At 44.6% G+C, this 17,522-nt stretch overlaps 1 protein-coding gene across 1 annotated transcript in view; it reads right to left on the reverse strand.

The window, feature by feature from the left end:
* Nucleotides 1–222: 222 nt before the first annotated feature.
* LOC309556168 (uncharacterized protein) overlaps nt 223–17,522 on the reverse strand; it is a 216,924-nt gene continuing 199,624 nt past the window's right edge. Inside the window, exons 26-28 of the mRNA XM_082258529.1 lie at nt 15,693–17,061; nt 8,269–8,418; nt 223–517 (exon numbers count right to left, since the gene is read on the reverse strand). Of these exons, the coding sequence (XP_082114655.1) occupies nt 294–517; nt 8,269–8,418; nt 15,693–17,061 (1,743 nt within the window). The 3' untranslated portion in view covers nt 223–293. The remainder of the gene's footprint in view (nt 518–8,268; nt 8,419–15,692; nt 17,062–17,522) is intronic.

A 17,522-nucleotide genomic window follows, 5' to 3' on the forward strand; every position in this document is an offset into this window, starting at 1 on the left:
TGTTAAGTAAGTTTATGATTTTGTGTTGGGCCGCACTCATAGCCATCTTGGGTCGCATGCAGCTCATGGGCCCCAGGTTGGACACCCCTGAAATAGACCATCCCCCTGATTGTAGCTCATATCTATTCATTTCTATAGTCCTTACATTGCTGGATAGCTGGGTGCCACCATAGTTCTGAACCCTGAATCAGGAAAAAAAGAGGACCACAACAAGCATTTTGACTCATACGTTGGCACGTTTGCAGCAGGTCGAAAATTCCTCCCAGTTTTAACATTGAAAATGTCAGGAAATGTCACTGGCTAGAGTACCCGAGTCCTCCATTGTGGAGTTTCTTATTTGGCATGTGATGTGGCAGCAACTTGCTGTTGACTTCTGTGATCTGAGTACCGCTTCTGTCGGTGGTGACACGATCCGTCTGTCCTTTTAGTGACAAGTATCTTATGACCACAGAATGCCAGTTAATGATCTCATCCACGTGTACTGGACCCGTAAACTGGTGATCCCGGTATATGCCACCTGAAAGGAAAAAATTAGAGGCTTTTACAGATAATAGAGAAGAACTAATATTACAATATATCCAGAGCCAAAATTTAGGATGCACAGGGAAAACTGTATGCCATTCACTCCTCAGCGTTTTATAGCTTAAAGCTCAAAGCACCAAAATGCTGGAAGAGAAAAAAAATCAATTAGGAGTTGGTCCATATCTCCGCTCCAAGTCGCCAGAAACCAAACGCATGAAGAACAAAAAAGTTCTGGAGCTTTTTTTGTAGCTCAAATTAGGCAGATCTGTGCCTTTTTATTCCCATATAAATAAATGGAGATGCAGCATTTAAATAAATGTAAAATAAATACACAAATAATTAAAAACCATCATAAAATAAAAATAAATTAATAAAATAAATTAATAATATGTAATACATAAATAAAAATTAACCCTTAACCTTAAAAAATATATTAAACATATTATTATTATGAATATATTATTAATAATATTCATAATAAAATAATGATAAACACCCAAACCTGACCAAAAAATATTATTATTAATAATAATAATAGTAATAATGTATTATTATTATTAATAAAAATAATATTAATTTCTTTATTTATTTTGTTTTAGGCCCCTTTCCCACAGGATGGATCTGCTCAGCGGACTCCGCTAGCTCAGCGAGGATCGCTTGTTGATCCCCGCTGAGCAGGCAGATGACAGGTCCGTCTCCACTCACTGTGCAGAGACGGACCTGTCAGAGCCCGCTCTCCTCTATGGGGACATTGGATGAAAACGGACAGCATGTCCGTTTTCATCCGATCCGACCCACTGGACGAATGGCGAATGTATCGCCATCTGTCTGTTTTAAGCAGATCTTGTTGGATCGGATGACAGGCGGGTGTCAGTGGACACATCCGCCTGCCCATAGAGGAGAATGGGTGGCCCGATCAGGTCTGCCTGAAAAATGGACAGGCGGACCTGACCAGTCCGATCGTGTGAAAGGGGCCTTAGGGTTAGGTTGTTTATTTATTTATTTATTTATTATTATTATTAATAGGAGTAGTAGTAGTATTAACACCCTAACCCTAGCAAAAATAAATAAGTACATAATAAATAACCCCAACCCCTAATCCTAACCCTACCCTAACCTTAAAGCAGAGTTCCACCCTAAAAATTATTTTTGCACGTCCGCTAGCTTAGATGAACCTGAAAAAGAATTGGATAATTAAACATTTTTTTTTGTTTCACCTACCTTTTTTTTAATGAAAATATACTCACCTTCCTTCCTCTTCCTCCCTCTGTGGCCGCGGCCCGCGCCGTCTCTTCCTGCATGCATTGACTCTTGGGAGATGAGTGTCATCGATCCCAGGAGTCAGTGCGCCTGCACCTGGGTCACTCGTCACTGCCAGTGCAGGCGCGTCATTCCCTGTTGAATAGCTTCTGGGCATGCCCAGAAGCTGTTCAGGGATGACGCGCCTGCACCGGAAGTGACGAGCAGGGCATTCTGGGACTCCGATGTCACCGAGAGGACACGAAAAGGACACGCTCCGGCTTCAGCTGCCCACACCTGAGATGGCAGCGCTGAACAAGACATTTTCAAGGTAAGTATTTCTTCTTACAGGTAAGTGAAACAGGGGACAGCTCAGAGGCTATCGTTGCTTAAATTCACTAGCCCTGACTGCCCCGGGGGTATTTTTAGCTTAAAAAAATTTTTAGCCCTGAACTCCGCTTTAACTCTAACCCCTTATTCTAAAAAAAAAAAGGATAACAATAAATGAATAATAATAAAAAAAAACGAAATAAAAGCTGATGGAAAAGCTGAAAAAAAGAATAATAATAATAAATGAATAATAATAATAAAAAACGAAATAAAAGCTGATGGAAAAGCTGAAAAACCGTTGCAAAGAAATGATGCAACAGATGATTGTTTTGTCTATTGGCTAATAAAAAAAAATGGCAAAGCTATAAAACGCTATATAAAAATGTGCAAATCGCGCATAAAAACACACCAAAATCGTGCATAAAAATGCACAAAAAAACCCGGCACTCAGGTGTGAATGCAGCCCGAGGGTTTACATCTACTACTGCTACTGTACTAAGCTGAGGCAGTATTCATTTTGTCAGCTTACTGTTAGCTTCGCATTATATGCAGTGTTATAAACACCATACGGTTAAACGTCTTCTTTACTGCCTTTAAGAATTTTACTTCTGAGACTATACCGGTCTCTGGTGCACCATAAATTATGACAGAGTCTAAATTGATGTCAAAGCAGCAGGAGAAGTTATCCGTGTTAGTTGAGTTTGCGAATTTTCCATATTAGTCCACTCTACCATTTTACATCTCCCGATAATAAACCAGTAAAGGTCGGGGTGACCTGACAGTGACAGTGGAGATATTTACCGTCTCCTGCAGAGTAATGGAAATCTATAAGAGAGATCGTTGAAAGAGAAATTTTTATGAATTTGAATCACCATAGTGCAGTCTTACCTCTTAGTCATAGGTGTGTGTATCAGGGGCGTAACTACAGGGGTTGCAGGGGTGTCAATTGCAACCAGGCCCCATGCTCCAGGGGGCCTGTGCGGCTCCCCTGTACACCTGGATAGGAGGGGCGGTGGGGGCAGCCCCCCCAGCCCCCTGTCCTCCTTTTTTCCTCCTGTAGCTACAGGAGGATAATGGAGGAGATTGGTTCCTCTGTGTGCTGCCCCGCCACTCCTCCTATCCAGTTCACTTGTGTTCTGCTGTCTCTGGGCCCCTGTGTGCTCCCCTGGTCCACCCCCCCCCCCCATGCTCCCTCCCCCCCCCCACTGTGCTCCCTCCCCTCTCCTGCCGGCTGCTGCAGGGGATGTGTCACAATAGAGAACCAGGAAGGGGTCGGTAAATATGTCATTTACCAGCTCTTTCCTTTTCTGAATGGACAGAGTCATAGTCAGTGACATTGTAAAAAAATAAAATAAAATGATAAAAATGAATACAATTAAAATACCAAAAAATGATAACTACTGACACCAGTGGGTGAACTTCCAGGATCGCAAAGGTCACACTTGCAACCAGGCTCTGGCATTCCACCACTGTGGGGAGGCCCCAAGATGGCAGGAAGAGGGCCCACTGCAGAACTTGTGAAAGGGTCCCGCTGCAGGACTGTAATAAAGGGCCCTGCAACGAGAGTAAAGGGCCCCAGGATCAGTGGGAAGAGCCTCAGGCTTGAAGGGAAGGGCCCCGGCCAGGGGTCCAGGGGGCCTTCATAGTTTCTTGCATCGGGGCCCTGAAGGTTCTAGTTAGGCCTCTGGTGTGTATTGGTATTTACTTGTATTCTCTCCATGTCAGAACAGACATGTCAGCCCCATGTTGGGCTGTAGGGGCCCCCATGCAGGCTGACGCGTTTACTGCCTGAGCTCAGAGCAGAATAACCGACACTCTGCGGTTGGTTTATTAAAGGCAAATAGGTTGTTCACTTTGCAAGGGAGGTTTTCCATAAAACAGTGGATTTGGTGAAATTTCTAAATTTGCAAATATCCAATCCCACTCCAGGAAAAAAAAAGAAACCTGCATTTTTGCTTGCATATGATTGGATGATGGAAGTCAGCACTGCTTAACCTCATTAATTAAGCTCAGGCATTGAGTTCAGGCAGAATTTAGGAAAGCCTTAACTACTTCAATACTGGGCACTTTCACCCCCTTCCTGCCCAGGCCAATTTTGTAGATAGTACAGAGTTCAGGGGTGGGCAACACGCAGAGTGCAGAGTTCGGGAGTGTGCTATGTACATGGTGCAGAGATTGGGAGTGTGCTATGTACATAGTGCAGAGTTCAGGGGTGTGCTGCGTACAGAGTTCAGGGGTGGGCAACACGCAGAGTGCAGAGTTCGGGAGTGTGCTATGTACATGGTGCAGAGATTGGGAGTGTGATATGTACATAGTGCAGAGTTCAGGGGTGTGCTGCGTACAGAGTTCAGGGGTGGGCAACACACAGAGTGCAGAGTTCGGGAGTGTGCTATGTAGATAGTGCAGAGTTCAGGGGTGTGCTGCGTACAGAGTTCAGGGGTGGGCAACACACAGAGTGCAGAGTTCATCCTTCTTCCACAGCTGCTTAGCTCTGCATCCCCCATCCACATCTTGCTTTCACTCCTCTTCTTCTCTAGTACCTCCCCTCACACTGTAGGTGGCTACACCTCTCTCACTTGCAGAGAGATCATCCAGTGGGGGTGTCAGCATCCGAACTGCACCCCAGGCACCCGCATCTCCTTTGTCCATATAGTGCACTTGGAAAACACAGGAAGTCAGACCTCTGTGATAATGATGAGCAGGGAGCAGAGGGCCTGAGCCAAAGGTGGAGGAACTGAGTTCCCCCAAGTTCCAGCTGAAAAAAGCCCTGGGTGGCCTTGGTAAAAAGTGGGTGTTGTCACATTTATGTGCTCAAATGGGAGATTGGAAAGAAATAATCGAAAGGAGAAAGTGTTTTATAAGCTAAACTAGATGGCCACTAGTCTGTGAAAATGACATGGGCTCACCTACATGGAATACCATACCATTATGCGTGGCCCCCTGATGACATCAGGACTCAGGAGCCCCAATCGTGGCCCCCTGTACCTTGCAATTTGATCATCATTGGACTTAGACAATAAAACTGATATATTTTAAACATCGATGCTGGGAGTTTTAGTTCCACCCCAGCCAGAGGAAGCCGGGGAATATTCCATTTTCTTTTGCAACATTGTCTTCCACCGCTCTGATCCCTGAAATTGTAATTATGGGGATGTGCACCATGAGTGATTCATTCTAGTTATTAATAGTAATTCCCGCATGCTGCTATACTATAATTAGGATTCTTGTATGTTGTGGTCTTTCCTACTGGAAATCTGTAACGTCAGGTCCATTTTCCCTGAACTCATAATAAATATGGCTTTTTATTTTCAAGATTACATCAGAAAATAGCACGTATCATTTGCATACTTTAATGAATAAGACGGGACCTGTGGGAACTATCGGAGCCAGATTCGTCACTAAGTTGGGTGCCTAGGGTGCCATTGCCATTGCTATTGGAGGTTGGCACTAAGGCCAGGGTTGCTACGTTTTCTGGATTCCATGAGGCTGTCCTCTGGGTCCATGATACTAAGCAGAGTGGCTTTGGGTACCCATACTGCCAATCTGCTGTTCAACCCCCTGCAGTAAAATATACCACCCATCCCCTGATGTTCCATCTAGTGCTCCTCAGTCAGTCTCAGCCCTAGAGCTACCCAGCACATCGAGTGTGTGCATTGAGGGGATGGGGGGCACAAGGTAACTGGCATAGGAGAAAGGATACCCGGATGTTGCCAGGTGTCTTTATGTTATTGCATCAGGGCTCTAATTGTCAGTATTGTAATATTTAGAATCCTAACTGTTAGTATATCGTTATTCTGAGACCACCAAGTGTCAATATATCATTTTTCTAGGACCCTGAATGTCAGCATATCATTTTTTGAGGGTCCCAAGCCAGTATATCATTATTCTGTGACCCCCCAACTGTATAATATCATTCTGGGACTCCAACTGTCAGTATATCATCATTCTAGGACCCCAAGTATCAGTATATCATTATTCTTGGAACCTAAGTGCCAAAATTCCATTATTTATTGACCCCAAGTATCAGTATACCATTATTCTGCTACCTACTCAGTATATCATTATTCTGGAAACCAACTGTTAGTATAATATCATTCTGGGACCCCAAGTATCAGTATATCATTAATCTGGGGCCCCAAATGTCAGTTTATCATCATTCTGAGACTCCAACTATTAGTATCTCATCATTCTAGAACCCCTAGTGTCAGTTTATCATTATTCTTGGACCCTAAGGGGTTGATTTACTAAAACTGGAGAGTGCAAAATCTGGTGTAGCTGTGCATAGTAGCCAATCAGCTTCTAACTTCACCTTGTTCATTGAAGCTTTGATATTAAAACCTGGAAACTGATTGATATTTTTGCTGAGCTGTACAAGATTTTGTACTATCTGGTTTTAGTGAATCAAAATATCATTATTTTTGGACCCCAAGTGTCAGCATATCATTATTTGTGGACCTCAAATGTCAGTATATGAATTGTTCTGGGACTGTCTATTCCTGGTTCTCGCAGTTGCCTCTGCCCATGACAGGCGAAATGCAGCGAAGATCACCCTCTCCATGCGCAGTGCAGAGGAGATTGCCCCAGTGCTCCTGAGATGTGTGTCGTTGGTATCCCAGGAGACGTCAATTAGGGAAAGTCACTCTCGCTTAGGCAAGAAAGCTAGACTGGGCTGGGCCCTCATGAAAAGGTACTTAACCCGAAAATAAAATAATTGTATTATCATATTTTTTCTTGGTTTTCCACCCCTCTGTTTGTCCTGGTGACCAACGATACCAAGGAAGTAAGGGGAAATCCAAAAATTTTGAGCAGGGCAAGAGCTGAGGAAAATGCCCAAATGAGGACACCTGTTCTTATGCCAAATTCCGATCCCTTTGGAAAGCTGTCCACTCCTTTTTTGCTGCGCGTCCATGACAAGGGAAATCTCACAGGCAGCAAAAAATATCCTGATAGAGGTAACTCTTCATCACTCTAAACAACAGCACTAAGCCCTATTTGGATTTGCACCGTCCCTATGGTAGGGCCCACCCAGTGCCGCCATCACAGTTAGTATATGGAGGTACTAAAATAGGCAGGCAACGGAAAGCACTGTCCTTTCTCTTGCCTCTTCATCACTCTATCTTAAACTAAAAAAGAATGCTGGGTATATATACACTTTAGGTGTTTGCGTTGCATTGCAGTACATCCCAAGTGCTGTTCTGCTATAATATAAGGTCAAATGTATATCCCAACATACATGCCGTACACCTGCGTGGTCTACATGCAAAAAAAAAAATGTTGTAACGGATCAGGGCCCCTGGACCGGGTACCTCCGTTGACAGATGCTCCTAGTGCTTCCCGAGGGCTCCAAGCACTCCACCAGACACCGTAAGCACTTCAGACTCCACGAACCGCCGCAGCTTGGTTAGGGTCTTGGCATCTCCTACCCACCCTGGACCTACGACAAGGCTCCAGGTTCCTTTGGGTGAACCTCTCTTTCCCTGTAGAGTGCAGCACGAACAAGCTCTTACACAAGCTCTTACAAGAGCTCAGTGATTATCTAAGGGAGTATGGAGGACAAAGCAATCCCTTGCAGCAGATTCCCCAATAAGAGACAGAACTCTAGATTGAGGTGAAGGAACTCTACAACAACTTTATTGAACAAGACTTATATACAGAATTTGGAACATCCCGCCCCCAACAACCGCTTTCCTATTGGTCAATTGTAAAGTACCTGCAGTTCCCCTTCAGGTCCTCCTTAGCCATGCAAATGAGGACTTGAAAATGAGTCAGCAATGATTGGTCCGGTAGCTTGACCAGAAGGACTGTTATGTGTAATGAGACAGAAGCCCCCAGGGGGCACTCAATGTACACAATAGCCAGACACAGAACAATGGGAGGTCATTAGCACTTACAATGAGACAGGGCAATCCACATTCCCAATACACAAACAAAAGGAAAACCTTGCTGACATTGAAAGATATGTAATATACACAGCATTTAGGAATTACAAATTTCATGGCAAATGGGAATAAATCTTAATATTTCTATATGGAGATATTGCTGGCAAATATGAAGCAATACAAAGCATTACTTATCTGTCTTTAAATTCCAGTGATGGTGAATACCGTCACAAATGTAATTTGGCTAAGGATAACATTTTTGATTCGATATGTGGTCATCAGGGAAATGGCTAGTTACCTTCTGGTGAAACCTGCATGGTTCTCTTGGCAGTGGTCCTAACCCACCCGAACGATGAGTGGGCCAGTAAGTCTATAGAGTGAGTGTCCGGGAAGACCTCTACCTCTTCTTCATTCATTAGTGTTCTGGCATTGGCCGAGCACATCTTTCCTGTAAAAAAAAACATTGTATTGATTGACAATAAGAGGAATTTCAAGTAAAAGAGGTAATTTAGGTGACACCATTTACCAAGCCTTGCCAAGCCATAAAAGGAGAACATCTCAAACTCTTGTTCTAAAGTGTTGTTTATTCCGGCTCAGGGTCCAAGTTGTTATTTCAGCACATGCTGACCATTGTTAAGCAAGTAGTGATGAAAGCACGTCTGAGCACCTCTGGTGCCATGGTACTTGTGTCTGAACTTTTGTATGAAAATAGCCATTTGTTACACAACTGATGACAATATGGTAATCCTAAGTGAAGAGCTCTGAAGGGTATTCATCGATGTGAAGATTAGCTGAATTTTTCAAGTATAAAAAACACAGCTAAGAAATGACTTTCTGATTTTTTTTTTTTTTTTACAAGAAGTTCCCAAAGTTCATGAGCAGTGAAGGAGTTCCCTGCATAGCTGTTATGAGCTTAGAGAAAGCATGGCTTGGGGATGTCCACCCTTGATAGCTCCTACCTATGACTTATGCCCCGTACACACACGTCGATAGTTGGCCGTGAATTTTCGGCCAACGTCCGATCGGCCGATTTTCGGCTTGTTAGTATGATGCTTTCGACAACCGACTCCGACTTTTCGGCCGAATAAAATCTGGTGTGCAGGCTATAAAATTATTGTTGGCCGTCAACACAACGGCCGATTTTCCGTCAGTCAGTACAGATTTCGGCAGACAAAAATCTGATGAGCAAGACTGGGCATGCTCAGAGAAGAAAAAACACACGGAAAGTAAACCAGCACATGACATCACTTCTGCAGTTGGTTTTTGTTGGCCGAGAAAATATGTGTGCAGTCTAGGCACATTCCAACCAACACAACAACACTGGACAAAAATCGGCCGATCAGACGTTGGCCGAAAATTCACGGCCAACTATCGATGCGTGTGTACGAGGCATTAGATAAGCAGTACCTACAATTCTGAGTGTGTTTGTGGTAATAATTACATTTTTGTCAGTACTAAGGCTGGGTTCACACATATGCGAATTGGATGCAGGTTTCCCCGCATCCAATTCATATGACAGGAGATTGTGACCGGCTCTCAATGGAACCAGTTCACACACCTCCGGGGCGGCCGCAGTCTATATCGAAGAAGGGTCCTGTGTGTTTTCTGATCCAATTCAGGTGCAAATTAAGGCAAAAAGCCAGACCTGATTCGCACCTGAACCGGTGAACAGGGACGCATCGGACCCCGGGCACGAACCCACAGCCGGACAGCTGAACTTCACTCTCTCAATCTCAAAACTATTTTTAATCCTTGTGCCACTATCATTAGTAAATAAAAAGGAAAGTATATCATATTTGCTTGTTTTAAACTAATTTCTTCACTTACTTCCTGGTTTCCAGGCCTAGACAAATGATGTCATACATCCCAGGAGTCTTCAGGAGGGGAGGAGGGTTTTTTCTCAGCTAAGCACCTCCTCCTGTTTGTATGCCTGAGCTAAGGGCAAACGGATTCCAGGAAGTACATGAATCATCTAGCCTTACTCAGGATGGCCTCAACCAGAAATGCTAGGGTGGTGTTTTTCAAAGTGATTTCTCTTTCAAATAAAGCAGTGCTTTAAGTGGGCAGGTATGCACTGGTACTCAGTACCGCCACTTCCAAATATGGCTCTTGAGCATACCGCCACCTCTCCGTGCGCCTTAGCGTACCAGAACGCTCATTTTGGACATCTGCGCCCTCAATTGCCCCCCCAAGAATATTTCCCACTCCAGAGCCAGACCAGTCACCACCAGTGAGTCCCCCTGCTCCGGAGTCCCAACCCAGTCCAGGGGGGGTGCTCTGTGGGGACCCTGATGTTGGGTGGGGGGGGGGGGACAAAATTTATAGGCTATAATAGAGTACCGGCACCTCTTTTGGGCCACTTAAAGCACTGAAATAAAGCATGGAAACATGGGTAGATGGGGGAGTTTGCTTCGAATATTAAAAATGAATGAAATATTGTTTTTGGTTTGTGGTGCTCAGATACAGTAGAGTTCTAATTTATTGTATTTTGTTTGCCAGGGGACAAAGTACATGAAGGACTTTGTCCCTTCTCCCTATGTGATGTTTAAGGCTAGCTAAGAGAGGACAACATTCCTCCTGCCACAGCCATTCAACAACGCAGCAAGCAAGGGGACAGCTTATTTGACGGAAGGCCCTTTTCCTCATCTCCAAGCACTTGCCTAGGACAAGCACCTCACCAGAGGCACAACTAGAACCTTCAGGGCCCCGGTGCAAGAAACCATGAAGGGCCCCCCGGACCCCTGGCCAGGGCCCTTCCCTTCATGCCTGGGGCTCTTCCCACTGATCCTTGGGCCCTTTACTCTCATTGTGAGACCCTTTATTACTGTCCCACTATGGGACCCTTTCACAAGTTCTGCAGTGGGCCCCCTTTCTGCCATCATGAGGCCTCCCCACGGTGGTAGAATGCCAGGGCCCGGTTGCAAGTGTGACCTTTGCGATCCTGGAAGTTCACCCACTGGTGTCAGTCGTTTTTATTTTTGGGTATTTTAACCACTTGCCGACCGCCGCACGACTATTTACTGCGGCGTTCAGCCCCTCAAGGGCAGAGTGACGTAGGTCTACGTCGCTAGCCTGTGAGGGTCTAGGGAGCGAGCGCGCCCCCGGAGGCGCGCGCCCGCTCCGAAGTGGTAACGGACCCCCCCGCGCGTGTGACTGGCGGACCCGATCGTCCACCGGTCACTCGCGATCGCCGCTGCAGAGGGAGAAAGTCAGGCGGCTAGTGTAAACAAGCTGCTTGTCATTCTCCCCTGTGTATGAATGATGATCATACAGTTCTACTATGTAGAACCGTTGATCACTGTTCATACATCTCAAGCCACAGCCAATCACAATTAGAATCACGCCCCTAGGGACACACATAGCCCCTCCCTCTCAAAAAAAAGTTAACCCCTTCACTGCCAGTGTTATTTTTACAGTAACAGTGCAAATGTATAGCACTGATTACTGTAGAAATGTCACCGGTAACCCCAAAAGTGTCAAAAATGTCAGTCAAGGGTCCGATCTGTCCGCCGCAATATCGCAGTACCGCAAAAAAAATTGCAGATCGCCGCCATTACGCGTTAAAAAAAAAAACCAACAAAAATGACAAAAATCTTTCCCTTTGTAAAAGCGATAACTTTTGCGCAAACCAATCAAAATACGATTTTTGCGATTTTTTTTACCAAACATATGTAGCATAAAACAAATTGGCTGAAAATGTTAAAACATTTTGATTTTTACATTTTTTTGGGGGGGGAATTTCATATAAAAAAATGCGAAAAATATTGTTATTTTTTCAAAATAAACGCTCTTTTTTTGTTTATAGCGCAAAAAGTAAAAACCGCACAGGTGATCAAATACCACCAAAAGAAAGCTCTGTTTGTGGGAAAAAAAGGACGTAAATTTAGTTTAGGTACGGCATCGCACGACCGCGCAATTGTCAGTTAAAGTCGCACAGCGCCGAATCGCAAAAAGTGGCCTGGACGTAAGACAGCAAAATCCTCCGGTGGTAAAGTGGTTAAAGCACTGAAATAAAGCATGGAAACATGGGTAGATGGGGGAGTTTGCTTCGAATATTAAAAATGAATTAAATATGGTTTTTGGTTTGTGGTGCTCAGATACAGTAGAGTTCCACTTTATTGTATTTTGTTTGCCAGGGGACAAAGTACATGAAGGACTTTGCCCCTTCTACCTATGTGATGTTTAAGGCTAACTAAGAGAGGACAACATTCCTCCTGCCACAGCCATTCAACAACGCAGCAAGCAAGGGGACAGCTTATTTGACGGGAGACCCTTTTCTCCATCTCCAAGCACTTGCCTAGGACAAGCACCTCACCAGAGGCACAACTAGAACCTTCAGGGCCCCGATGCAGGAAACCATGAAGGGCCCCCAGACCCCTGGCCAGGGCCCTTACCTTCATGCCTGGGGCTCTTCCCATTGATCCTGGGGCCCTTTACTCTCATTGCGGGGCCCTTTATTACGGTCCCGCAGCGGGACCCTTTCACAAGTTCTGCAGTGGGCCCCCTTTTTGCCATCTTGGGGCCTCCCCACAGTGGTGGAATGCCAGGGCCGGTTGCAAGTGTGACCTTTGCGATCCTGGAAGTTCCCCCACTGGTGTCAGTCGTTTTTATTTTTTGGTATTTTAATTGTATTATTTTTTATCATTTTATTTTTTTACAATGTCACTGACTATGACTCTGTCCATTCAGAAAAGGAAGGAGCTGGTAAATTACATATTTACCGACCCCTTCCGGGTTCTCTATTGTGACACATCCCCTGCAGCAGCCGGCAGGCGAGGCAAGGGAGCACAGTGGGGTGGGGGGGCAGCACAGTGGGGGGGGGGGGGGGCAGGGGAGTACACAGGGGCCCGGAGACAGCAGAACACAAGTGAACTGAATAGGAGGGGTGGCGGGGTCAGCATACAGAGGAACCAATCTCCTCCATTTTCCTCCTGCAGCTACAAGAGGAAAAAGGAGGACAGTGATTTTTCTACATACAGCTCCCGCCGCCCCCCTTATCTAAGTGTACAGGGGAGCCGCACAGGCCCCCTAGAGCATGGGGCCCAGTTGCAATTGCAACCCCCTGCAACCCCTGTAGATTCGCCCCTGCATCTCACAAGGAATGCTTCCAGGCAAGTGCTTGGAGAATGGAGATGGAGAAAAGTGTCACCTGTCAAAGCAGCCGTCTCCTCGCTAGCTGCGTTGTTGGATGGCAATGGAGGGAGGAGGGGCACCCAGCTCGACCATACAGCATACTAAAATTTTTGTGGAGAAAACTATTATTTAAATTTAAAAAATTCCACCAGATTTTTATGATTAATTGGTGATGCTCTGCTGAAGATGACACATTTCCATGTCCTGAGAGTAAAGAACAGGGCTGGGGTTGTTGGGTGGTGAGGAGGGTCACTAGTCACATGACCAATCCCTGTGATAAACAGCTGGGGATAGCAGCCAGCCAATCCCAACAACAGGAAATGGTTGTCCTGCGTACGTTATGTTAAAATTGATAACAGATATAAAAGACACAAAGGAATGCAGCTCTGTGTTCATGAATATATTAATATTATTTATTCATTGGAAGCAGTGCAAGATTTGATTTGGTATCAGCCTCTTGCAATCCTTGTACAGAAGAAATCATATCCATATGGGAGCTGTTTTATCTGCCAAAGGATTTCTGTCGCACTGTGGCAGTGGTCTAATTTTGCTTACAGGTCCCTGGGCAATGACTGAGGAGCTCTTCTCTCTATCACTCTGCCTTCTCATCCTATCAGTATGCACCTTCTACTGCAACACCAATTATTGGCTCCTTATGCTGCTTCTCCCACCCAACTCTGAGCTTTTCTGTACTTATTCTGCCTGCATTTAAAAAAATTAATTTAGGGATGTATTAATGAACAAAGAGCTGCCTGCAGTTGAAGTTTAACCACTTTAACCACTTTAGGACCGGAGGATTTTCCTGCTTTACGTCCAGGCCACTTTTTGCGATTCGGCACTGTGCGACTTTAACTAACAATTGCGCGGTCATGCAATGCCGTACCCAAACAAAATTTACGTCCTTTTTTCCCCACAAACAGAGCTTTGTTTTGGTGGTATTTGATCACCTCTGCGCTTTTCATTTTTTGCGATATTAATAAACAAATGCGAAAATTTTGAAAAAATAACAATATTTTTCTACTTTGACAGTTAAAAAATATCCAATATATTCAATTTTTGTCATATATTTAGATCAAAATGTATTTAGCTACATGTCTTTGACAAAAAAATTCTCAATGAGCGTATTTTTAACCGCTTTAAGACCGGAAGATTTAACCCCATTCCTGACCAGGCCATATTTTGTGATTCGGCACTGTGTTACTTTAACTGACAATTGCGTGGTCATGCAATGCTGTACCCAAATTAAATTTTTAATCCCCACAAACAGAGCTTTCTTTTGGTGGTATTTGATCACCTGTGCAATTTTTACTTTTTGCGCTATAAACAAAAAAAGAGCGACAATTTTGAAAAAATAACAATATTTTTCACATTTTTTTATATGAAATTCCCCCAAAAAAATGTAAAAATCTAATTTTAAAATTTTAGGCCAATTTGTTTTCTGCTACATATTTTTGGTAAAAAATCACAATAACCGTATTTTGATTGGTTTGCGCAAAAGTTATCGCAGCTACTAACTACGGGAAATTTATGTCATTTTTATTGTTTTTTTTTTTAACTAGTGATGGCAGCGATCTGGCGGCGATCTGCGATTTTTTTTGCGGGACTGCGACATTGCGACGGACAGATCGGACCCCTAACTGACAATTTTGACACTTTTGGGGGTACCAGTGACATTACTACAGTAATCAGTGCTATACATATGCACTGTTACTGTAAAAATGACTATATTGTGTAGAGAGAAAGGCAGCCGCACTCGAACTTGAAGGTGCAAAAAATATAAAATCCGTTTATTGAATCCAAAAGTTAAAATCAATCCAGGATACAGTCCATGATACAGTCAGAGACAAGGGATGAAAGCATAGCAGTTGACGCGTTTCACCGATAAACGTCCGCTTAGTCGTAACCATGTTTATCCGTGAAACGCGTCAGCTGCTATGCTTTCATCCCTTTCTCTCTACACAATATAGCTGTCTGGACTGCGGATCCTAGCTGCACCTTGCCTTGATGGTCGGGATTATTATTTTCTCACCTGAGCGGTTTCTTTGCCTCTTTTGCTGATCTGTTACTGTAAAAATGACACTGGCAGGGAAAGGGTTAACTTTTATTGGTGATCAAGGGGTTAATGTATGCCTGGTGCTTACTGACGTGTGTGGGGGGAGGGGATTGAGTGACACAGGCACAGATCGCAGGTTCAGCTATGCTGAATCCTGTAATCTGTCCCTGCCTGTCACATAGGAGATCCGCCCGCTTTGTTTACACAAGTGGGCGGATCTCCTCACTCGATCCCCCGATCACCGCCTCTCCTCCCCTGGCCCGACTTCCGCTGTGTCTGAATACAGCAGGAATGAGCCTCCGGTGGTGTGCGCGCGCCGCCCACAAGGGGAGGAGTCCAGCGATGTAGACCTACGCCGCTGGACGATAACGAGCCACTTTGCCACAGTACGCTCCATGTGAGCGGTCGGCAAGTGGTTAAACCTCCCGTGGTAGCAACAAATTTCATAGGATATTAAAATAAATTGACCATTTATGATATAAGCACATGGGTTTAGGGACATTGTAATGAAAAACAACAAGCGTTCTCAGTCATACCTTTATGCTTGCAGAGTAGTTTAATGTAGTAAAACAGGTTTGTGAAAAGGTTGAAAGGAGATGGGGTTCCAGGCTTTCTGGTCATGTCTCTGATGAGTGTGGCTCTTCCAAATTTCCATTCTGTGTCCGACTGAGCTTGTATACGCTGGTATGTGTCACTCATCATAGCAATCAGTAGATTGATAAGGACAATCAGAGTTACAACAAGGTATACTCCAAATACAAAGCGAACAATGAAAAAGGTGAACTGCGGAGTCCTGCTGAGAGATGGAAGGCTTCCTGGTTCCACCAGGCCAAACAATGAGAAGAACAAGAGAACAGTGATGTCGATAGGATCCTGGATGTTGGAATCATTTCTAAATGTCATTGTCTCATTGTATGAGTAGTTGGCACTTGGCTCTGGGTAGACTGGCTGGTAGACAGCAGACAGTTGCATGGTGAAGGCCACATGAAACAAAGCAAGGATGACCGCAAACCTTGTCAGATCCTTGATGAGATCTCTTATGATGATCGCCCAAGGTCCAAAGAGGTGGTGGAAAGTGAGGAATTCCAAAAACTGGATAAAAGATAGAGTCATGGCGATGCCAAGGAAAATGTTTCTGGCAAATAGGCAGTGAAGACGATCTACGTCCGTGAAGATAAATGCAAGCAGGTGGCAGAAGAAGGCAACAGCAGAAAACCCTAAAACAAACACTCGAATCCAGGCAAGACCTGCCCGCTCTTGTTGGTGGGTGAGCTCTGAAACCAACATACCTGACAGCCAGGCCAACAAAAGCCATTCGTTCCAATTAGGCACCATATGTCCTTCATAAATGGGACTCAGTGGTGGATAGACGATGGTCAAGATGAATAATACAATTAGGAATATGTGAGATGCCAAATAACTCATGAACTTCATGATGGGGATTTTGTTAAACCTGTGCTTAAGAGGTAGAGAAAAGACAAACCAAATAGGTGGGCAGGCTAAAAAGCTAAAAAAGAGAAGGACCAACTTCCAAGCAGTCCAGTCCAGGTTGCCATACCAGACTTCGGTCAAGTACTTCTGAACAGCCGGATGAGCCACCACATTCTTCTGCTCACATTCAATTAAGCAATCGAGTATGGAAGTTCCACGGTGGTCCACTGACCTGAGGATATAGCCAGCATTCTTGCTGCCAGATGCAATGGTCAGGAGCTCCGTGGCCATTGTTTCGCTGTATTTGGCAGCGTTGAGCAGGTCCACTGACCGTTCCTTCTCCTTAAGTGCTGTGACATTGAATGCTCTGGAAAGCTTCACCGCAGTATCCAGAGGAGCATTCGAGTTTAGAATGTATTCTTCTATGATTCTGTTGTTGTTCAGCTTTCCACAGACCATTAGGTCGAAAACAAACTGAAAACCAAAAACCAAAAATATCAACTAGCAAATATTAAAGCAGATACATTTTGCTTTAGTGAACAATCTACCTATTCCAGCTATCTACCCACTAATTTTGGTTGAATTCTCATGAGCTGAGTCACTAACCAACTTCCCAGATCATTTGGGTTTCCCGGTGGTGAGACTGACCAATTGGAGTTTGCGGCTCCACCTCTCCCAGTAGCTTATACATCTTGGCCGCTCCAGCAGACGTCCTATGACCAAACGCGTAGGGTGGAGTCTAACGTCTTACGTCACTTCCGGTTACGGAGCTTGAGCCGTGGAACGCGGAAGCTTCCCGGCGTTTACTACACTGATCCTGACCAGCCTACTGAGTGAGTGTACACTATTTTATGTGTTATTGCCTTGCACTTTTCATCATGGGGTTCTCTTTCTGCTTGAGCATTTAGATCACCATAATTTCCCAAATCATCTGC

The sequence above is a fragment of the Pelophylax lessonae genome (assembly GCF_965119305.1).
Source record: "Pelophylax lessonae genome assembly, chromosome: 5".
In the NCBI taxonomy this organism is placed as follows: Eukaryota; Metazoa; Chordata; class Amphibia; order Anura; family Ranidae; genus Pelophylax; species Pelophylax lessonae.